Source organism: Corticium candelabrum, chromosome 8, assembly GCF_963422355.1.
Source record: "Corticium candelabrum chromosome 8, ooCorCand1.1, whole genome shotgun sequence".
Taxonomy (NCBI): Eukaryota; Metazoa; Porifera; class Homoscleromorpha; order Homosclerophorida; family Plakinidae; genus Corticium; species Corticium candelabrum.
In genome coordinates, this window is record NC_085092.1 from 3834755 (window position 1) to 3857547 (window position 22793).

Sequence of the window (22793 nt, forward strand, 5' to 3'; positions counted from 1 at the left end):
TATCGATCTTAATCCTCATCGGTCCTCTCAGGAAGCAAATCCCGTAGACTGTTGAGGGATTTCACGGTACGCAAACAAGAGAGCATTTTGATATAGCGGTCCCACAGACGTGATTGCTTGCTACATAGTCTCTGTAGCATAGCTGTTAACGTGGCGTTGAATCGTTCCACTAACCCGTTACACATAGGGTAGTATGGGCTAGTAGTTAGATGTCAGATGGTGAGTAGACGTGATACTTCTTTCATACACTCTGAAGTGAACTGATGTCCCTATCGGTGAGTAGCTCTCCTGGAACCCCAACGCGGCTATAAATATTCACGAGGGCCTCCACCACATCCTCTGCGGTAACTTTCTTTAGCGTAACGGCTTCGGGGTACCTCGTAGCGTAGTCAACCAACGTAAGGATGTATCTGTATCTGCTGTCACTAGGAGGACACATAGATTGAACCAAGTCGACAACTACGTATACCCTCTTGAACGGAGTATCGATCACAGGCATTCTTTGAAGAGGCACCCGGAGTACTGTGCCTTTAGGAGCGGTCTTTTGGCATACGCCGCATGATCTGCAGAACCTGGTCACGTCGCGTTGGGTCCCGAGCCACAAGAAGTCGTTGATGATCTTGTTTCTCGTCTTTCTTATACCCAGGTGTCCACTCATCACCGACTCGTGCGCGACCTCCATGCTTACGAAGTGTTTTTGGGACGATCACTTGGCGTATCTGCTCTCCCTTGTTTGCTTTGGGGTGCTTATACAGTCGATACCACACGCCGTTTTTGAGTTCGAACGTCACTTCTTGCCGTCCTTTTTCGTCTGCGTTCTGGTTTCGTCTCGTTATCTGCGCAGCGATGTGTCTTCCGATTGCAAACGCGACACTCGCGTTCTGTCGACATCCATCCATTCCTTCTGAGTGCTCCTCACCAATGGGTTGCTCCGGTCGGTCCTTTCGAAGCCGCCCTGGCTATAGCTAGCGCATTGGCCTCCCACCGATTCACTTTTGGGTTGTTGGGATCTCTAGCATCGGGGACGTTCCCGATAATGCTGATATATTATTATCTCCTCCCCTCAATCCCATGTATATACGTATAGTATCGCATCTCCTCCCAAAAACGGAGAGTTTAATAGCTGTACCTTTTCGAATCTCTGCTGTGTTTTAGCAGTGGGTATGGAAATGAGTGTCGCTCTCCCACCGTCTTGCTTTCTGCACGACAGTTCTCTTGATAACAAAGATAAAATGGTTACAGTGTATTTTGTAAGACTGATTAAGTGTAAAATCTAACAATTACTTGGTAATAAGGATAATAAGGTAGACGCAGTCTTGAAGCAAATTCCAAGATCTGCAAGGTTAGGAAAATGCATGAGCAACAAATCAAATAGATGTTTTGCATTGGTGTGGGAGCATTAATTGGTGATGACCTCCAACGCGTTTTCGCTTGATCACACTGAGCATGCACCCTCTGTTGCGAATCAGTCTTACTTATAGAAAATGACAAAAATATGGCTGTTGTATGTTACATTTGCTTGGTTTTTCTATATTCTATCTCGTAATTTCGCGGTTTTCAGCAGCTCTACCTCAACTAGTATACTGAATATTAATTAACTTGCAATTGAAGAACTCTTGTAGGACTAGAGATATATGGTTACAGCCTCACGCGTGTTTCCAATCACGCGTGTTTCCAATAACGTAGTTAATTGGCTCGAATTAATGCAGCAAGGTAAGAACAGAGGAATATATGCAGCCAGTAATCTAAACCTTCAAGCCATTGGCAACAACCTCGTTTTCTTTCTAAAGTAGACTATATTTGTATTTGGTACCACCAAGGCTGTGCGGTATTTCAAATGATTCTTATCTCTGTGCGTGTGGTCAATACTCTAGGTATCTCTAGAAAGTAGATGTCAGTCAAGCTGTCTGATCACAATGAATCTTTTTGCTAAACTTACTCAAATGTTACATACAACCGTTCGAATAAAACTTTAGCGCCATGTTTACGTCTCTTAAAAGTAATTAAGAAATAAGAATACTGCAATGGGTTTACTCATTTTACGTATACAATCTGAACTGCAAGTGCATGTTGATGTCACTTCAAACATCAATTTGGTTGTCAGCTGGTTAGCAGACAGGCCATGTAACGCCGTTAACAGTAACACACAAAAATTGATCGAAATGCTTCTTTAGATACGCACCGTTTGCATAATTGATTATCAAAATAAGACGCTCTGGGAGGCGTAAAACTTCATTAGCATTGACAGTATAGACGTTGCGACATGGGAAACTTTATCTTTTCGAGCTGGAGACATAATTGGTTATTGAAATGAGACGCTCTGGGAGGCGTAAAACTTTATTGCAGCATCGACGGTAGACATTGCGACATGGGAGCCTTTCTTTCGAGACAACGTGAAGTAGATGAACTTAGAAAGGACGTTTTCAAGAAATTTGATGGCCAGAAGATTCTGTTGATCGGAACGCTCGGTAGTGGAAAGTCATCTTTGGTTAACAGTATAAACTACGTCTTGAATTTGGAAAATCCAAATGCTCATTATCATGAAGTCGCAGAATTGAGCGATTCAGAAGCCTATCATGGAACGCCGGTCTATCGTATGTACACACCTGAAAAAGATCTCTATCATGAGGTCAAAGACCAAAATTTGTTGGAAGACGTTTCAAGCGCTCCTACACTCTTTGACATTTCTGGAGTCGATGAACAACTACTAGATGGCGACCAGTTGGATCTAAAGAAGTTTCTACTCTGTGTTTTCCAAGGCAAAGTAGAAGAATTCACTGATATAATAAAAATATTTAACACTCCAGAAGAATTAGAGAAGGTAGCGATTCAAGAAGCTGCGGATGATAGGCGTCCATGGTCAGTGGTCTGCGTAGTTTCTCTCGCTGCCGTTTTTCCTACAAAGTTTTATGAAAACGTCGCTAAAGCTTTACGGGAAACGAAGGCCAATCAAGGAGGTAACAGCATTTGGTGTCTTCCATGCAATTATAGTACTTCCTCACTTAGACGCTGACCCTAGTTGAGAGAACTGATACAATACTTATAAGCTAAAAAATGCTCGGTTAGAATTGAGCCAGGCGAGCGATGGTGTTCTGTCTTACTTATTCGCGTAACAATGGTTGTGTCTTTACGGGAACTCAGAAAACAGACTGTCAGTTGCTCTTCTTCTGGCTTTGTCTTTCATTCTTCGTTCACGCTTAGATCGTTTACTGAGATAGTCGCGTAACAATTGTCGCGTAGTTACGTCAGTCTCCTTTGCTCTTTAGTCGCGTAAGGGAGCAAAATCGAGAGTCAGTTCACTCTTCTCGCCGAGAAATTATAATTGAGTCGACCCCTTGAAAGGGGACCATTGCTTCAACTTTCAGCGCATGTGTTGCGGAGTCATAATTGCATTCATCTGGCATCATCGTTTTGTCGATCCGTCTTTTCTTTTTGCCGTAAATCCATATGACAAATGCTGACGTACGTATATATAAATATATAAATATATAGATATATAAATATATCTCGATCTCAATTGACATGACAAGAGAGAGGGTCGCTTTGCTCACCAATATTTTTGGATGGGTTTTCACATTTTCCTAGCTGCATGTATCTTTCTCTTGTAGTTACTTTATTCTTGCCTTGTTGTCAGCAATTTTTCATTGTAATTTGCTTGGATTGCTGTTGATTGTTCTGTCTTTAACCACCATGCAACGTTGCCCTTCTCAATTTCTAACTGCAGTAATAAGTGTGTTAGATAAATTTTGTTTTTGTAAGATGTGATCGTTGATACGTCGTGTTTACGTATGGATCAATTAGGGCGTTTGCAGCAAAAGTTCATGCATTCTGAATCCAAAGCTCATGTTACCTAAAGTATGAATTAATTATTTTCTTATATCTTTAGGAATAAATGTCTTTGTGGTTTTGACTAAAGGTGACACGCTGAACTTGGCAGAGAAGAAACAAAAAGTACAATCGTATTCAGAAAGGTGCAAAACTACTCTAAACATGTCCGAGGGGCGAATATTCGAAGTCACAAACTACACGTCTAAGCAATGGGGAAAAGGCAATCAAAGGATGGACAAGGATACAGAAAAGGAAAGGAAGATTTTATTTTTTCTAAATCGCATCTTTCTCTCTTGTTACAAGCCTCGCTGGACCTAATAATGACAGAAATGTAACCAAAGACAATGAATGTCCAAATACGTTGCAAGTGTTGTGTAGTAAGTAGCTTTTAGCGTGATGTCGTTTGGTTGATGTGATGTTGCTTGGTGGATTCATTTCACGTATGAGTACGTACGACGTGAATTGTTGGCTGATGACTATAGTCGTTTAGAGAAATTTTGTTGGTAAGACAGTCGCTGATAGAACAACACTTTCTCTGCAAAATCTAATTGTGTAAACGTGAGGATTTTAAGCAAACATTCGACGTACGATTTGACAAACCGGCATCCACAAAACACACTACACGCAATTGCCACCCGCCCCCACTCACAAAACCCCCACTCCGTTTCAAGTTCTAATTAACTTTCAACTTTCAACACCTAGCCGTGCACTTGTAATAGTGACGGATACAGTGTGACGCAATTTAGCTAATGGCACCTAAACATTTCTACTAGTGCTTTCAGCAGATGGCGATCTCGGTTAATTTCACACGTGTGTGTAGCTACGTACGCAGTTCTGGCATAATGTAATTGGTTCGACTTGTAATCATTGAAAGTTAGGAATAAGCAAGTCTAGGTTTCTGCAGCCAGTATGCTAGACCTGCAAGTGTTTGGCATGCAACAACTGCGTTTGCTTCCTGTCAATATCAACAGCGCTGTGCGGTATTCAAACAATGCTTATCTGAGTAAACTTCTTTCTTCCCGCCCACTTTTGCCCTTTCCCCGCCTACTCTGTCCTTTGTTTACGTAGGCGCCTTGTAGAAACGTCTGGGATCAACATGAAGTAGATGGTATGAGAATATATTTCATCAAGCTTGTTGACTCCCGGCAGCTACTATTGGTAACTCAGTGGCGTCGCAACACTTGGACCAGGGAAGGCAATGACCCTCAATGCCATAGTAGGTGTGGAATTTACACAACCGACAAGTAAACCCCAGCTGCTGCCCTTCCCAATTTGGAAATGACGCCACGCCATTGGTTGGTTGGAACAATGACAGCTAAACTTGCTGTTAGTTTTACCTTTAGTTGACAGTTTAGATTTCGTCATAACTTTAATTAAAAATTTCAAGTGTTGCCTAGCAAGAAGCTCCGACGGCAAGTGCAGTTGCATATCTGTCTGGCGATTCAGGTCTATAGTATCTATCGTAGACATAAAACAAAAATTCCATTATATTTGCACAAGTCCAAAGAACGTAAAGCAAACCAACAAAATTATTGTAGTTTTTTCTCTAGCACTACAAAATTCACTTTGAAATGAAATCTTGTTATGATTCATTGTGAGGCAAAACATTGCTTCGACGTGTACATTCAACGCTATATGATGGCGGGCAAGAGATCTTGCGAATGCAACAGCCTATCGAACGCATACAACCTTTCGAACACATACAGCACAGAGAACAACATTCCAAAGCAAAGTTTGTTGATCGGTTTCCAGGAGCCAAAAGCGTCTTCTGTTTAGACAAAACCAATATAATGTTTTGACTAATGTTCTCTTACAATCATGCGGTACAATGTATTTTGAGCAAGAATAACAACGGCTATATTAGTTTATTTAATTAAAAAAAATTGACCTTAATACTTACATTATTACTACATAAAATTCAGTTATTGTCAACGGTAATAAATTATTACAATATATTCAATGCTCTTTCACTACAATACCGTATTTTTATATTATGTATATATCAATTTAATCGTGGTGAAAATTATTTCAAATTTAGTAATGATAAATATTGATAATAATATAATATAATACACGTTATGCAATGACCAAAAATTACACAACTATATAATTTTCAAACTAGATGACTTGTTATGACTTGCTTGCAAATATACCTCAAGAGCTAATCAAATTGTGTAATTCCTTTGTTAATAAATAGCTATCAAGCCATAACAGTCAGCTGTAGTGCTTGTTAGATTCTAAGAAGAAATTAATTAAGGTAGGTCATAAGAATTCTTACACACAAGGTAGGTTGGGTGGCATTTGAACATGTGTTTTTAATTTTAAGTCGACTTTTAGATATTTTTGTGGCCATCTGTAGAGTTCGTAAAAATGAATTTGAGGCTGAAACAATGCTTGTGAATGAAAGAATCTCTGAACCACTATAAACTTGGTATAGACTTTGGAAGGAATTATCTTAATTTGATCTGTTTGCCTGTTTGTTTACCTTTTGTGACTATATCTAATTTGATATAAAACATATTGCGTGGTATCTAATGTACATTGTCCTACTGTAATAGAAGAAACAAATTTGATTTCGAATGGCATGGTTAACGTTGACTATGATAGACACTATGTTAACTAGCTATGTTAAAAACTATGTTAAAAGGATAATTAACACGATTACAAACCTCGGCTGTTTTTTCTGATGATTGCTGTGATTGTAGCATGAAAGATGTCTAAAGAGACTAGACACTAGAATAAATTGTACTAAAATTGAGATAAATTTATAAATTTGAAATTGACCAGTTTAATATATTAGTGACTATACATTACTCAATATAAAAAAATCATTATTTGGACATAATGCAATAAAATAAACAAATTTGATTTAGAATGGCGTGAGTTGAGTATGATAGACAGCTAGCTAGCTATGTTGAAATTGTTATATTCGAGTGTATTTAACTTATATACCTCGGTTGTTTCTTCTGTTGATGGTAGTGGTTGAACGATGACAGGTGTCTAGAAAGAGATAAACCAATGCAGTGCAGTCTACTTAAATTTAATTTGAGGTAATAAAATAAAATAAAATTTGATTTATAATTTGATTTAAAATGACGCGACACAGTATGACAGCAGATAACTGTGTTGAAATTATTATAGTTAGATATAATGAGTAAAGTACAATATCTTTATCTTATATACCTTTCTTGTTGGTGCTTCCATTGATTGTGATCTTTCTGATGTCTAGGAAGAGATAAGCCAATACGATGCAGTAAACGAAAATTGAGATATACGATATATGTGCATGGATATACCTTGCGAGTTAGAAATTTATAAATTGCTTTCTTTTGCAAATGGTTCAGTTTTTCTTTAAAGCTGATCAACTGGTTTACTGATGAGAATTCTTCCAGTCTTTTTTGACAACCAGAATCCCACAATAACTCCACACTATCTTCATAGTAGACGCCACGTACATCCTTGTTTCGATAGAATACAATAAAAGCTGTACAAGACACAAAACATTTAGTAAGTCTGCTATAAATGACAAGCGAATACTCTGTATATTTGCACATAAGTCTGATTCACACACCTAACGTCGACTCTAGATTACATAGTCTAACTAGACTGTTACTTTGCAAACTGATTTTTACCTCGTTCTGGATGCCAATTTCCTTTTTCGTCTTTGCAAATGTGATCGAGTTCCTTATACATGCTAGAATCGTCATTTTCAATGTAGACCAAAGTGCGGTCACCACGCGGCATGACCAAAAAGCATTTAACATAACTTTGACTAAAATCCAAATTTTCCTGCAGCACCTCCTTGCTAACACATACTTTCGGATCACTGGTATTGCACTCCGGATGAAGATTTAACAACGTCTGTTTAAATTCTTCCAGAGTATCACGGTGAGGACCAACAAATACGATTGTGCTGTAATTCATCCTCAAACCGCTAGTCGTAGCTACAGCAGCTCGATATCTATGATACCTCGAGTAATGAACTTGAGAAATCAATAGCAGCTAGAGTCGCCGTCTAATGTATCGCCGGCGGCAATTACAATTAAATATTCATGGTTCGTGGGAAGACGTACTAGCACTCTTCTTAGCACCAAATAAAAAGATTGCGAAGAAAGATATGTAGACCTCCAGTGGACCACGTATGTCTTATCTGGCATCGTGTTAGCATATCTAATTTTCAATGGCTTTTGGAACTGTCATGTCACTTCGTGTAACTAATAAATATGCAAATAACAATTTCAACTCTGTTGATAAAGACGTCAACAGTACATTTCTCTACATTTTTGGCAATGCAATACCAGTTTTAGCAATTGGTTTTACTGAAACCGCCTCTAGCGATGGTTTGAAAAAATAAAATAGCCACTAGACTTGAGTCAAAGGTAATAACTAACAAGCTTGTGACTTCTACTAGTAGTACAAAGCAAAGTAATCGACAAGACAATTAGGAGTCGAGTAAGATTAGGTATTGCAAACACTCCAGTGCTCCAACCTCGCCGTTGATTGACCTATATGTATTGTGCGCTTGCACAAAGGTATTTACGTCGCGACGTATGACATGACGACATAGTTCACGTGACCTGAAACGGCGCGATGTATTTGCAACGCACTTCGACTCGTTTTTTGCTTATGTTTTCGAAGAAATGTTACAGATAAGCTAAATGCAAACCCGTCCATTTACGTGCGCGTGACCGGCGACATACTGTCTAGATAATGCTTGCCTAGTATTGTTTCGTATATAATCACTCTGGGCTTTGGCATTGCAGACAATTACGCCTAAATTTAAGGTCACACACACACACACACACACACACACACACACACACACACACACACACACACACACACACACACACACACACACACACCATTACCTTTGAATCTTCTAATTTAATTTACGTTCAATTTGAAATCTCATGCAAATACTATAATTCGTGCAACAGCGTGTATTTACCGGTACTATAATTATCAACACTAAAATATTTATTGAAGTTAATTAAGTTAATATTAATTTAATTTTTTAAAATATGGATATTTAAGATTTCAATACTTGATAGGATATACAGGCACAAAGTTCTGCAACCCTACATATTATTAAAACGATTGTTCAGTCTAGAACCAATAATACATGTTTACTTCCACGTTCAAAACTGGAAGCAGCAAGACGTCTGATAATCTCTTGTTTTGTCACTGAGGCGGCATAAAACACCAATGAAAGATTTTCTCCTGGTCAGAAACAGTAGAAATTTCAAACACATTTTTCTGTGTAGTCACTTCAGAAGTTTTCTGTTGATCATCTGTCCACAAAAGAAGCATGAAGATCTTCGTCCAGCAAGAATATTTTTCTAAATCAGTACTTGACAAAGTCGTTCTCTAAAGTAAGAAGAGCCTGTGTATTACTTGGATGTACTTGTAACTGTACCATAAAGGATAGACCGCAAATGTGCCCATATATATATATATATATATATATATATATATATATATATATATATATATATATATCCATCTAATCCGCCTCATACCTATTTATGCTTACCTGGATGTATATTCGATACTGTATGGGTAAGTTTATCCCGGACACATTGTGCATCTTGGTCATGTCGTCACGAACTGTAAGTAATTGCTTTTTCAAAAAAAGAATCAACATGGTCGCTATGTTTGATAGATTCCTCACACCTAAATTTAAGTTAATGCTTGCTGTCCATATGGTTTAATTAAATAATATGGGTGAGACGCTTATATATGGTTCTCTATTCACTTGCTTTTGACCATGCACATACTATTTTCAACTCTTTCCATGCACCATATAGTTGATCTCTAGACTATACAACCAAGTGTTTACAATACGCATGAGCAAATTGAACGCTTTGTTTAAATACCCATCGACACCGCTTATCCCAAGCCTCTTCAAATTTTGTGCAACCATGCACATAGAAGGGAACGCTTTGGACGGTTCTAAAGTATGCGAGCTTCCGTGTGTGTGTGTGTGTGTGTGTGTGTGTGTGTGTGTGTGTGTGTGTGTGTGTGTGTGTGTGTGTGTGTGTGTGTGTGTGTGTGTGTGTGTGTGTGTGTGTGTGTGTGTGTGTGTGTGTGTGTGTGTGTGTGTGTGTGTGTGTGTGTGTGTGTGTGTGTGTGTGATGCATATCTGTTCATTTGTCCTCGCTGGCTAAGAACACCCCCTCCTCTTACGGCAACCAAATGTAACAGAAACGTTGCGCACATGCATAAATTGAATCCTGCGTACATTTGTGTGCATGCAGAGATTAGTCAACTTTTTCTAGTCACCCTGTTGTCACTGCTATAGCAATATTTTAATCGACGAAAAGGCCCCATGCAAAACCGTTCAGTCTGTGCGGGTCTTTGACATTCGAAACAGCGATCTTTTTAGTTAATTAGGAAAGCAAGTCGGGAGACGTATGCGAGACAGCAAAACATAGGTTGGTTGTATCTGTTGCTTTCAATTGCTTTGTTTCTGTTTGGTCGACCTCTCTCGAGTTGGAGCAGTTCTAGCCATAATCATGACCTTTACTCTCCTCGTGTAAAAAATGGCAACGTAATTAAGTTATTTATATATTTTCTATTTTACAATGTACTAATTTACGTACTTTGTCATTTGTTGATTCCGTTGAAGTAGGTTGTCTAACGATTGGTTTCTGGAAAAGCAAGCCGTCTTAGACAGAAGTGCTTGAATATAATCTTACTCAAATGTTGACTGTACTTTAAATCCTATAAATGTCTTAAGTGCCTCCTTTTGCTTTGAATTCAAAACTTTCTTAAAGCTGATTACATGGTTAACGTCTGCGAAATCTTTAAGTTTCTTTTGAGGTCCAGGATCCCACAACAAACTGACTTTACTATCGTACAATTCCTGTTTCGTGTCTTCGTTTCGATACAATACAATAAAAACTGCAAAACAATTATCATAAGAAGTTTTAACTTAGATGTAAATATAATCTAATAAATAAATAGTAGAGTTGATGCCAGTTGGGATCTGTAAGAAGTATAAATATATACATGTCTAAAATTTATATATCTATATCTATATCTATCTATCTATCTATCTATGAAAGGTCCTTTATTGTAATATACCGAACGATACAGTACAATAAGCGTCTACAGGACTGGTAGCACTATAACAGAAGTAGAGTTCTGGAGTACTATGTAGAGGTCCAGTCGAAGACTATACATCACAAATGATTAAAAGCAGAAATTACAACAACAAAAAAAACACTTTTAAGTTAAGAGATGTTGTCTCTTCTTGCCAACCAGCATCGAAAAGAGTCTTTCAGGGTGGAATGAATGACAGCTTGAAACAGATCGTCCAAGTCGCGTTGAAGAGGCTTGCACAACATGCAGACTGCTCGTCGAGTTTCAGGAAAAATCAATCCTCTCGACCCAACCAAGAGATGCAAAAGCTCCGTCTTATACTGATGGTTAGCATCTTTGACAAGTTGGGCATAGCGGCGTTCTTTCCGGGCCTTCGTTTCTTCCACGACTGTTTCGAATGGGACCGACAGCTCAAGCATCCAGGCCTTTTTGAGGACGGCATTCCAAACAACAATGTCTGGACGAAGGCAGGTACAGGTTATATCGACAGGAAAATTGTATACTGATTCTGGTAGGTCGGCTACTATGGAAAACTGTTGACTAAGATGACGTTTTAGAAAGTCCACAAATAGTCTCAGCGTATTGTCGTGTCTCTGTTTGTACAAACCTCGATCAAGTAGACTGGGACATGCATTTAGCACGTGGCACAGCGATTGGGGTTGGTGACAGAGAGGACATTGATTGCACGAAATTTTCTTCCACAACTGTAAGTTGGTTGCTGATGGGAGGGTGTCCTGGAGCCCATTTATTGCCCATTTGAACAAGTCATCGGGTAGAGATTTTAGGGACAAGGCAAAGTGCTCAGCTTCCACGTCCTTGAATCGAGCCGCTTGACCTTGTACAGACAGGGAGGTAAGATGTGACAAATGACGATTATTTGATGATTCCGTAATCGTCTTTTTGATGTTCTTTATTTTTGATTGCAGGCACCCAGGCGAAGTATCAAGAGTTGCCAAGAAACTGCCGGCACTAAATCTGGTTGATGACAACTCAGTCTCTCTTGAAATCTTTATAGTTGCCAGGGCTCTCAAGCATTCGTCATTTGATTTAGTAAATCGAAGCAGGTTGCAAGACTGTAGTCTCTTGAAAGAATCTGACGGTTGGCCAAGTTGGAGGCCGCCGTTCTTGGTGTTAAGGAAAAGGCGAGAGACAGCTGCTGAATGAGCAAGACCGACCCATTTTTTTAAGAATTTCGTGACTACACTGTCCAATGATTTCTCGATCCATGACAAAGGAATAGATGCAATGCTCAGTAACCATGAAAGCCGCGGTAGCACCGCTCTCTTATAGAGAAGACATTTATTCATTCGGGAAACGGCTGTTTGATCGACTTTATTCAATAAATTCTTAGTAGTCTCCAGAAGCTCTCTTGAAATGTCGGCATGAGACAGATCAGACGCAATTGGAAGACCCAAGTACTTGTAGCTTTTCTTGTGTGACAAGAATGGAATCTTTTGCCCTTGTATAGAGATTTCCGGGTCAAAGACAGTTGGATGAATCAGCCTCCGACGTGAAAAAGTTGAACATTTTGCTGCATTGACTTCTAGGCCAGACCATTCGAGGAATTGGTCTGTTCGCTTGCACACAGCATTAATTTCATGTGGACCTCTTGTGACTACGACGGCGTCATCAGCAAAACTACACAAGAAAGAGTTTTGAGCCACTGACGAAAACTGATAGGCACAAGTTGGAGCGAGAGATTCTAAAGCATCGGTGTAAAGGTTGAAAACCATGTCAAAAATAGCCACTGACAGAGGATCCCCTTGAAATACACCGACCTCATAAGGAAAATTGGAAGTACACCAGTCATCTGTGCAAATGACTGCGCGAAGACCACAATATATATTGGAAATGAGATTTGTCACCATATCACCACAATTGTAATGGGACATTGCAAAGCGGATTAAGTTATGATCAACACTTCCAAAAGCATTACGCAAGTCAATCCATAGAATGGTTTGAAGCCGCTGATTGGCTTTCGCATCTCTGATAGCCTCCACCAATTTGAACTGATGTTCTTGACACCCGCTGACGTGATTGATGAACCCCTTTTGGATCGATGTATCCAGATATCCATTAGATATGAGATGCTTAATCTATCTATCTATCTATCTATCTATCATAGTTATTCTAAGGAAGCTGGAAAGACTAATTTATGCTTTTTCTTCGCTTGACCTTGCTTTCACAGACGTTCAGTCTTACGTTCATTAGAATAGACAGCAGTTTTCATTAGTCTTTTGTGCTAGAGAAAGAAACTATTTAATAAAATCTATCTATCTATCTATCTATCTATCTATATCTATATATATATATACATATATATATATATATATATATATATATATATATATATATATATATATATATATATATGTATGTATGTATATCTGACGCACTTAATGGTTCGTAATGCACGAAGTGACAACACCACAGAGCTGCAAATTAACGTTTTGTTTAAAAGCTACTCACCTCGTTTTACATCCCATTTGCCAGTTGTGCATTCGCACAGTTGCTTGAGTTCCTGGTACATGCTGCTTCGGTCACCTTCGACGCAGACGAGGGTGCGGTCTCCGCGTGGCATTACCAGGAAACACTTAGAGTAACTAAAGTTTGCTTCGAACAGCTCTTTGCCTAGACGTACTTGCAACTGCTTGTCTCCAACTTGTGGAATCAGTTCGTTCAGCGTTTTCTTGAAGTCTTGCAGAGCATCAGAGTTAGGGCCAGTCACTACAATCGGTCCTTCAAATTCTCCTGAATGGGAAGTCATTGGAAAAACACCTAGCAGCACACAGCTTCTCTGTCAGTTTCAATGCAAATCAATTCTTAGCTATACTAGGGGGCGCTACCCACGAAGTGCTCTCGTGATAATGTAAAATCAATTTAAGTTTGTTGCGCTAATATTTTCACCATTTTAATGTTTATCTTTTCGCAACCACTTGTTTGTTTGTGTTGTGTGTGTGTGTGTGTGTGTGTGTGTGTGTGTGTGTGTGTGTGTGTGTGTGTGTGTGTGTGTGTGTGTGTTGTGTTGTGTTGTGTCAGTGTTGGCTTTGTGTTGTCCGTGTATAATGTGAAAAAGTAACAATAATTAATTAATCAAATGTGTTTTGCAGTGTGTAAACCAGATGCATACTGCAGTTAATTTTAGAAATAGAATCTTATAAAGCATAACGTATTTAGCTAGACCAGTAGCTAGTGCAACTGTATTTTCTACCGGCAGTGAATTTTTAGTACAAATTTGACCTTTTAATATTATGAATTTGTGAACTCTGTCTATACGAAACTCGGAAACTATTCGCTGCAAATTAAACTTTGCTGCTTGCTAATGAGATGTATTGCTCTAGGCTTGCAAAATACACATACGAAGACAATGATGTCTGGACTGGTGGGAGTCTGTGTGGTTTACCTATAGTATATACATGAGCGCGCAGCCAAGCGACCCTAGATCTGGGCATCACAACTTGCAAAACACCAGCAGCACATTTAGTTCAAAATAGATTGTTCTCAAACTTTTCAAATCCAGCGTGCTTCAAATTTAAAGCCGCTAGTGACTAATCACACTTTCAAAGTAATTAATTTGATCTCTATAAATGTTGTTGTGAAGCTGACCCGCTACACTACAGAATACAACCTCGTCTACGGTTTTTACTTGATTATAAAACAAAGGCATAATTAAGAAAGCCTAAAAACAAAAAGATTTTGTGTAATTAAGTCTTCAAACATCTGGTTCTATTGTTGACAGCAGGAATTTTTACCATCTCATTTGACAGAAAGACTGCAGTACAACCTTGCGTAGTTTTGTCTCTTCAGTAGGATAAAACAAACGTTGAAGTAGTTTAGCATATCTACACAAAATAAACTATCAGAGAAATAGATGCATACCACGCGTGCATGGGGCTTCGTTTTAGTTTCGTTGGATTTTGAAACATAGAAAGTTCTAATTTTGGACACGTTTTTGCTTATGTGCCTAATCGATTTGCAGAACTTGTGTGGACAACATAATGAGGCTACTTATATATTGCATCTGGTGCTAATAAAGCAATCAATATCTGAATATACTGTGTCTAAAATATGAACAGCAACTGTAACATATTTCGTAATTGTATATCCCAGTGGCAGCTAACTGTCAACAGAAAATTGAAGGCAGAAGAAGCAACTGCTCCACATCCATCCGTTTAGTTTACTGACGTCAACACTCTTTACAAGCCAAAAGACAAAAAGACCAGACTACTGTATCTGCAAGTGATCCAAATTCCGTCGCCATTGAGTGCATAATCTTGACTGAATAATGTACATATAATTGCTGATGCACTGTCAAGAGCTCCATTTTCACAGAAAGTCAATACTAAGTATGCGATTGTTTTCTAAAAGTAGATGGAGGCAGAGAACATGCAAATAGTTTCTCACTTGAGGGCAATGCACCCAAGTGTTCATTGACTTCCTCTGACTTCACCACCAAGCTAACAAATTCATATTAAGATACACGTTGCTTGCATTTCCATATATGACGCAAGATCCCGTCGACGTTCATAGGATCGAGGATGACAGGACAACTTCCTTGACTCCAACTGTTCTTCTAATAAACCAACAAACACGAGAGAATCGATGTTTTCAGCATCTTTTCTACTTTGGGTTTTGTTGGTAAAATGGTAGAGGTTGGTACCACCACCACTCTCAATGCTGTTGACTCTGAGTTCATGGCTCTAGTAGCAGCAGCCAAGACACTTGAGTGTACCTCAAGGCAGAGCTTAACAAACTCTTCATATACAAATATAATATAATATAATATAATAATAATAATAATAATAATAATAATAATAATAATATTTATTTGATAATATTTCTACCGCATCACACACAGTAATGCAGTTCCCACTGGAAGCATACTAACACACGTACAACACAAGCTAAATACAGTAACAACACAAGACAAACTACCTCATTGTAACTTTTTGTCAACCACCAGAAAAAGAAGTCCTTTTACTAGGCCATTTATTGAATGAATTGCTCTTTGTAAGAACTTCAATGTCAAATTCTTTATTCTGTCCATTGATTCTTGAAATGTACCTCCAAATTGTACTTGAAAGCGCTAGGCACAAATAAAGTTACGAAAAGCCACCAAGCAATCCATTACATTATCAGTTAATATGATTCAAGCCGTTTTCTGAATAGTTTCGACAGGAAAGTCAGGACAAATGAGAGTGACAAAAAATGGTATTCCCTGATGTTGAGGTCTCTGCAGTAACCAATAGGTTTGAAACAGCGATAAAATAGTTTTACAAGAGAGAGACGATTTTGAGGTGTAGCCTTAATTCACAAAGGAAAATTCTCTAAACAACGACTAGCCGAGTTCCCTGCTGAACACAAACAAAGTAATCTGATAGGAACCTGCGCCAACACATCAAAAGACTTGAGCATAATCACGTATGACTTATTAATCTTGTTGATGTTGCCTTGTCTGCGAGTTTGTATACATTATTGTCCATCTGTCTCTCTCTATCCTCACTAGAATATAATTATTGACACTCTTATACTGATGTCCTATAGCTCTATTGATGACTGTTTGTCTTAGCTTCTTCAGAGTAAATCTTGTTATAACGCTATAGTTTCTTTCTACTATAATTTGGTAAATTTTAAAGAGTTCATTACACATGCATCTACCTCCTAGGGGATTAACTCTTATAAATTGTGCTCTCGATTAATGTTTACGTAAAATTACTTGAGGAATAGCATCCTGAAGATATGTCAGCACGTGACATCGCTTCAAATACGAAGCAGCGAATTCATTCATCCCAGCGGTGTATAGACGGTACCTGGTACCGTACCGCCTGTCTTGGCAGGATTATCCGGGACTACACGTGTAGACAGGTGACCGGAGTGGCGGTCATGGAATGTCGGTGCGGTGACGTGATGGGTTAAGGTCATCTGCTGAAGGTTGGTTCAGTGTTTGCTTAATGTTTTTACTGAATCGACCGGTAGATTTTTACCGTTTTTACGCTACTAGACCTATACGAAATTTGTCAGATTTGTTGGAGAAAGCTCGGCTGGAAGAAAAAGGAGAAGATGAAGGTGAGCCGCGTACCGTGCACGTGTTTAATGGAAATATTGTAGCTAGTATCGGGTCATAATGTGTGTCGATCTGTCTGTTTGTTGTCTGGTTACCGTTTCTACTACAAAAGGTATAATGTAGAATGCCTGTTATTATGCTATTCTACTGTTCATAGAGGTCAGTGTGTCTAGTGCAATCAAATGATGTATTAGAGTTTAAGATACTTAGTTTATTAACGCATGGAATTTGGTCTAAATTGTCACAGACAAAACCATACATCACAGAACGATTTTGCTTCGGTTATAAGCTGCATGACCATAGGTTTATGTTGCTCATTTGGCTTTGCTGTAGGAGAAGTATATTTGAGTTAAACAAATTAAGACCTCTTAACTGGTTAGTTTGCTTGTGATTGTATGTGTCATGCTCAACCAGATCAGTCTGGTTTGTAAAGTCTATTACAAGTACCGGAAGCAAACCCTGCTTCAGATGTACTTAGACCATCACGGCTGTCTAGAAAGAAGACGTGACTTTACGAAGGATCCGAGATACCGATTATAGTTGGTTTTATGTACACATGTATAATTATGTAGAGTCTTTTGATATGCTTGTATGTTACGTTTTGTGTTGCTCTGTGAGGGAACTGCAACTGTAATTGTTGCGATAAGAAGTATATTACCATTATTATATGTAATTAACTTTCTTGTATTGTAGTGCATGAACAAGTAGGATACTGTTAGCTACAAGTATGAAATTGGAAGTTGTGACATCTAGCTGTGGCTCACTAGAGTTGCATTTGGAGAATTGGAAACATCTGGTGTACCTTTTGGGTCGCCACTTGAAGTCTGGGATGAGCACAGGCATAATTCTCGTGGGCTAGGAGATCACAATTGCCTCTCTCAACTTAGGAGCATGAATGACTACCATGCATGGGCTTTGACTCCATGAGGATCGTATTGGCCACTGGTTGTGAGTTGACCATCAGCTGCTGAGGTTCCTGTTGGGACATAGGGGTGCCTAAAACCTCAGCTTTAGTGTCACGCTGCTCTTGCGTGTACCTGGCTTGGCTTCAGGAGATTAGTAATATTTTAGTGATGGCACAGAGTTCTTCTTAGTAGCAAACAGGAGCCCAGTCCTATGGTTGGAGGTGTGATATCTTGTGTTAATGATATCTTCTGACGTTTAGCGACTTTGAAAAAGAGAGTCTACATCAACTGTCTGTTTCATGTTTGTTAGTTTGTTGTTTCTTTGTTAGTTTTTTAGGGTTAGTGTTAGGGTTGTTTGTTAATTGTTTCTGTTTATTGTTAGTTATTTTTATTTGTTGTTTGTCTATGTGTATATATCTCCATGTTTGGTTGCTGCAAAGTCTATCTCTCCATTGGTTGCTTTCTGTTTTCTTGTCTAGTATCTTCCAGCTTCATTGTCAAACTCTCACTTTGGTTTAATCAAAATTTAGCACACAACGTGTTGCTTATTGGGATGGAAGACATTCGGCATATTGTTAAAACTCTTGCTCTAAGTCACAGACACAGGAAACAGACACAGACACATAACACAGTGTTGGTAGTGGTAGTGTGTAGTATGTAGTGGGATGGCAGAGCATCCGGAACTGCAATCAATATTGCATCTGGGGTGAGGCTAGGAGAGTTACCTCGGCCATAACAGTGTCTTGTTTGCACATGCGCATTTGCTACATGTTCTAGCTTTCTCAGCTTAGACTGTAAGCCAGGCGTAGACAAGTTGTATGAGATAGTGCGGCTTGCTGACATTGGCGGTTTTACAATTGAATAAGCGAGGACGTCTGAAGGTTTGCGTACGATCTAAGATTGACACAAACTGCAAATGTGAGAGAGAGCGTGCATGCAATCAGCCACAGCTAGATGAAAAAAATATTACTTCAACATTCTAATTGGATTAATTTCTGAAACAATGGTTGGTGATGTTTGTGTCTATGTATAGGTCTTTGTGATTTGATATCTTTATCACTCATCGAGCTTAATTTGTTTAGCAATTTTGCATGCTTCAATTATTTATACAATTGCACTTCTGTACGTATACAGTTCAATTGTCTCTTGCATGAAGACACTGCTGAGATTGTTTGTTGTTTCCAGACTCCAGATGGAGGTGAATATGTTTTAGTAACAATGAAACTCTCCCACTGGATATATTCACTCTCATAGGAGGTGAGTACATGAGCTCTAGTGACAACAACTACGTCGATCTCACTTAAATTGATCTCACTAGGTACGATAAATAGGAAGTTACGTGAAATGTATATGCAACTGACAGTCTGGCAGTGATACAGTCACCTGATGATAAGATCCATGACTGACTGATGAGATGCCATGCACTGAGTATTAAGAAATTGTGGTCTCATCAGCTAAAACAGTGTCTCATATGCAAGATAAATGGAGAAATTGGATTGACTTTAGTGAAAATAAAGGTGGGTTAATTGGACATTGGATGCTCTTTGTGTGTGTGTGTGTGTGTGTGTGTGTGTGTGTGTGTGTGTGTGTGTGTGTGTGTGTGTGTGTGTGTGTGTGTGTGTGTGTGTGTGTGTGTGTGTGTGTGTGTGTGTGTGTGTGTGTGTGTGTGTGTGTGTGTGTGTGTGTGTGTGTGTGTGTGTGTGTGTGTGTGTGTGTGTGTGTGTGTGTGTGTGTGTGTGTGTGTGTGTGTGTGTGTGTGTGTGTGTGTGTGTGTGTGTGTGATGTCAATTAATTTAGGTCAATTGCATTTGGTTGCAAACTTTCGCACGAGTTTTCACTGACAGTCTGTTGTCTGTTTATGAGTGTGGCTGGCTATGGATTTGATACTTGGACTTACAAGATGTAGTCGAAGTCAATGAGGAGCAAGCATCGACTACTTTTCTTCATCAAGTTACAGAGATAGAAGGTGAACAAGATGCTGACATGCAAAGTCATTACCTTTCTAAATATGGTGATGAAAGTCGGACATCAAGTCACTGGATTGGTTTTAAAGATGACGATGTTGCAGTGATGGAATGTTGGAATGAAGCAACAGTTGGTTAAAGGAGCACTGTCCAGATTACGAGCATAGTCATAGACACGCCCTTTTAGTGCACGAAATAGACAGGAAGGGGAGATTGTGAGTCAATAGGTAGACTGCCGTGTGTTCTGATAGGCAGTACAGTTTACAGAATCTTAATGTGTAGATATGCGGATTGTACCATTACTGTAGTTACTGTTAGATGTAGTCATTACGTACATGCTGCATTGTCTAGCCTATAGACGTGTACAATATTGCTATATCGCAAATTTATGGATGTTTGCTAATATATAGAGCCATGTGCAGAAAGAACAACAAGTAACAGGAAAGCAGTAGGAACGCTCCATGGTAAGATTGTTGTTGCCATATGTGCCAGAATTATTACACAAATTGCTGTTAATTGATATTAGAAAGCAGCTCCGGGAAGGCATCTCTGTGTGAAAGCAAACATAGAAGAGTCGAGACACAAAATGGTAATGTGCATGCAATGTTATAAATATTTTCAAACATTTACTGACCAGTGTCATGTATAAATTAGAATCAGAAGGCTGGTACACTGAAGGTGTTCAGAACCAAAAAGGTGATGCAATTTACAATAATTGCAATTATTGCAAAAACTATATATACAGTTTCATGTTGTGAAATAATAATAACAAATACATACTGCATGATGATATAAATTCTATCTACATATACGTAGCTGTAAACACAGTCAACAGAATGAAGACATTAGACATTGATTGATGTGTTAGTAAAGACTTTATATAGCCATACGTATATGTGTGTGTTGTTAATATTAACAATGAGAAAGCTTGTTATACTATAATACGTAATTGTCTGCTTGAGACACAAATTTTAGAATGTTAATTGTCTTCGAAACAAATGATGATGACTGTTTTTGCTCTCTTTTAATTTTTAAATATGGTTTACTTAATTAATTAATTTAAGTTGAACTGTTGTATATGCATGCAGTTTGGTAGCTGTATGTTGAACATTACTTGTAATTTAGGAATAATTAAGAGAATGCACCGACTTATAAAAATATTCATATACAATTAGTTTTTATAAATTACACAGTGTGACCTGTAAAGTTATATATCCAGTCGGTTTTAGCCTTGCAATAGATAATATGTAGAATATTTAGAAATTGTAATCAATATTAACAAAAAAATTATACTGCCCTTGATTAATGCTTTTATACACTCTATAGATAGGGATACTGTTCTAAATGAAATGAAACAAGACATTGTCTATATCAAACAAACAGTTGCAAAGATCCTTCAGAGATTGGAGGAAATCGGTGAAATCGGGCAGTCATCACCTTGCAACAATATGGTAGTGAAAGTCGGCCATCAAGTCACTGGATTGGTTTGAAGGATGACGATATTGCAGTCAAAGCAGTGATGAAAAATCCGAATGAAGCAACAGTTGCAAAATTTTGATTTTTTGGTGAACTAACGCACGAGAACAAGGAAGCAAACTTGCTTGCTGCATGCATGGTATGTGTCCTTCCACAAAATATTTTTCAAAAATTATAATATCTCTAACTAGTGAAACACAGACAGGTATGTTAAGTTGCCAATCTGTGTTGTTTTTGTGTTTGCCTGTCTGTTTGTATGTCTGTCTGTCTGTCTGTCTGTCTGTCTGTTTGTCTGTCTTTCTCTCTGTCTGTCCGTCTGTCTGTTTGTCTCTGTTGATTTGCTTATCATTTAACATTTGGATCATTGTTGTCTGTTACTCAATTAAGATCATTTTAGGATGTGGCGGACAAAAGTTGGCAGAGGATCTTATCAGAAAACAGTGACATTTACTGGTAGCAAAATTGGATGCAGATGATGTTGCTGATCATTTATACCAACGAGAGATAATATCATCTGGTGAGATAGGAAATATTAATGACACTGATGATCTTGGGAAAAGAGGAGAACTTTACTGAAGTTGATTATGAAACGTCCGTGGGTTGACGGAGTACAATTTGCAACGATACTTTCAAGTAGTGAAGTGAACTGTGAAGTCGGACAAATGCTGCTATGCAATACAGGTGGGTGGGTTAAATTGCTTGTTTGTGCAAGGAATTTTGTAGCACGTTTGTTTAGCGGCTTCTTCATCTTTCTTCACATCCTCTCATGTGCACAAGACGAGCGGAGAGTGATGATATTGTATCTCTTTGCTCTTTGTGTGTGAGGTGGAGGGCTGTGAAAAAGTAGGGCTTGCATATTGTTAGTTGAGCGTTTGCATTTGTAGGGTAGGAAATGGTTGGAAGTCCAGAATATGTTGATGACTCGCCACTACTGCCTGACCTGCACAGTATGGTTCAGTCGGCTGTTGACTATCGGCAGGAACGATAATTCAAACCGATAGTGGACATGATTAGAGAGATACTTGATTGTTTGACCGACAAGCAGTTTTAGCCTGGTTATTGATATCAATTAGTGGTGAAAATGTTAGGTTGACAATGTATTTGTTGTCATAGAATAGGAGTTTTTTTATAGATTAGTGCAAACACTGTGGCTTGTTTGCAGTCACTCGTAACTGATTTTTATTGTTTTTATAGTTAAGTCGATCTCATTTATTTGTATGTTTTAGAATTTGTCGTGCAGATTGGTTATTATGTGTGTATGAGTTAGTCATCAGAGTCATGTTTTCTCATGATGAAAGATAAGCAGACGATATTCATATTGAGATCGAGCAACCGCATGTGGCAGTGCAGCAACAGCAACAGTAAATAAATGGACAGACAGACGGGTGGCAAACAAACGGATATAGACAGACAAATATGTTGTTATATTACGGTATAAAATGCATCTAA

General features: G+C 38.6%; 4 protein-coding genes and 1 long non-coding RNA gene across 13 annotated transcripts; 2 read left to right on the plus strand and 3 right to left on the minus strand.

The window, feature by feature from the left end:
* Positions 1-2325: 2325 nt before the first annotated feature.
* Positions 2326-4419, plus strand: LOC134183200 (uncharacterized). 2 transcript variants are annotated; one of them, XM_062650683.1, is made up of 2 exons: positions 2326-2957; positions 3917-4419. In XM_062650683.1, exons 1-2 carry the CDS (start codon positions 2369-2371, stop codon positions 4144-4146), a joined length of 819 nt encoding a protein of 272 aa, XP_062506667.1. In that variant the 5' UTR covers positions 2326-2368; the 3' UTR covers positions 4147-4419. The 2 variants fall into 2 exon arrangements, with proteins under 2 accessions (XP_062506667.1, XP_062506666.1); XM_062650682.1 differs by having other exon boundaries at positions 2328-2957; positions 3887-4412.
* An 867-nt stretch (positions 4420-5286) lies between these two features.
* On the minus strand, positions 5287-7833 carry LOC134183321 (uncharacterized). Of its 4 annotated transcripts, none has more exons than XM_062650817.1 (6): positions 7461-7833; positions 7125-7312; positions 7012-7053; positions 6781-6828; positions 6498-6545; positions 5287-5596 (listed from the first exon to the last, which is right to left on the minus strand). In XM_062650817.1, the coding sequence occupies exons 1-6, from the start codon at positions 7750-7752 to the stop codon at positions 5411-5413; spliced, it is 804 nt and encodes a 267-aa protein (XP_062506801.1). In that variant the 5' UTR covers positions 7753-7833; the 3' UTR covers positions 5287-5410. The 4 variants fall into 4 exon arrangements, with proteins under 4 accessions (XP_062506801.1, XP_062506802.1, XP_062506803.1 ...); XM_062650818.1 differs by having other exon boundaries at positions 6498-6561; XM_062650819.1 differs by lacking the exon at positions 6498-6545.
* Positions 7834-8804: 971 nt separating this feature from the next.
* Positions 8805-16737, minus strand: LOC134183648 (uncharacterized). 3 transcript variants are annotated; one of them, XM_062651234.1, is made up of 7 exons: positions 16652-16737; positions 15871-16021; positions 13405-13713; positions 10547-10734; positions 10434-10481; positions 9183-9198; positions 8805-9122 (listed from the first exon to the last, which is right to left on the minus strand). In XM_062651234.1, the coding sequence occupies exons 3-7, from the start codon at positions 13700-13702 to the stop codon at positions 9013-9015; spliced, it is 660 nt and encodes a 219-aa protein (XP_062507218.1). In that variant the 5' UTR covers positions 13703-13713; positions 15871-16021; positions 16652-16737; the 3' UTR covers positions 8805-9012. The 3 variants fall into 3 exon arrangements, with proteins under 3 accessions (XP_062507218.1, XP_062507216.1, XP_062507217.1); XM_062651232.1 differs by having other exon boundaries at positions 8805-9198; XM_062651233.1 differs by lacking the exons at positions 15871-16021; positions 16652-16737 and having other exon boundaries at positions 8805-9198; positions 13405-13723.
* Positions 10892-12668, minus strand: LOC134183576 (uncharacterized). Its single transcript, XM_062651160.1, has one exon. The coding sequence runs from the start codon at positions 12666-12668 to the stop codon at positions 11067-11069; it is 1602 nt and encodes a 533-aa protein (XP_062507144.1). The 3' UTR covers positions 10892-11066.
* Positions 16738-16794: 57 nt separating the features above from the next.
* Positions 16795-22654, plus strand: LOC134183218 (uncharacterized). Of its 3 annotated transcripts, XR_009970465.1 has the most exons (11): positions 16795-16866; positions 16937-17001; positions 19090-19161; positions 19223-19421; positions 20279-20332; positions 20395-20457; positions 20523-20564; positions 21195-21483; positions 21742-22025; positions 22081-22169; positions 22229-22654. It is a non-coding gene; the product is annotated as an uncharacterized LOC134183218 (long non-coding RNA). The 3 variants fall into 3 exon arrangements; XR_009970464.1 differs by having other exon boundaries at positions 22081-22654; XR_009970466.1 differs by lacking the exons at positions 16795-16866; positions 16937-17001; positions 19090-19161; positions 19223-19421 and adding an exon at positions 19689-19870 and having other exon boundaries at positions 22081-22654.
* The last annotated feature ends 139 nt before the right edge of the window (positions 22655-22793 follow it).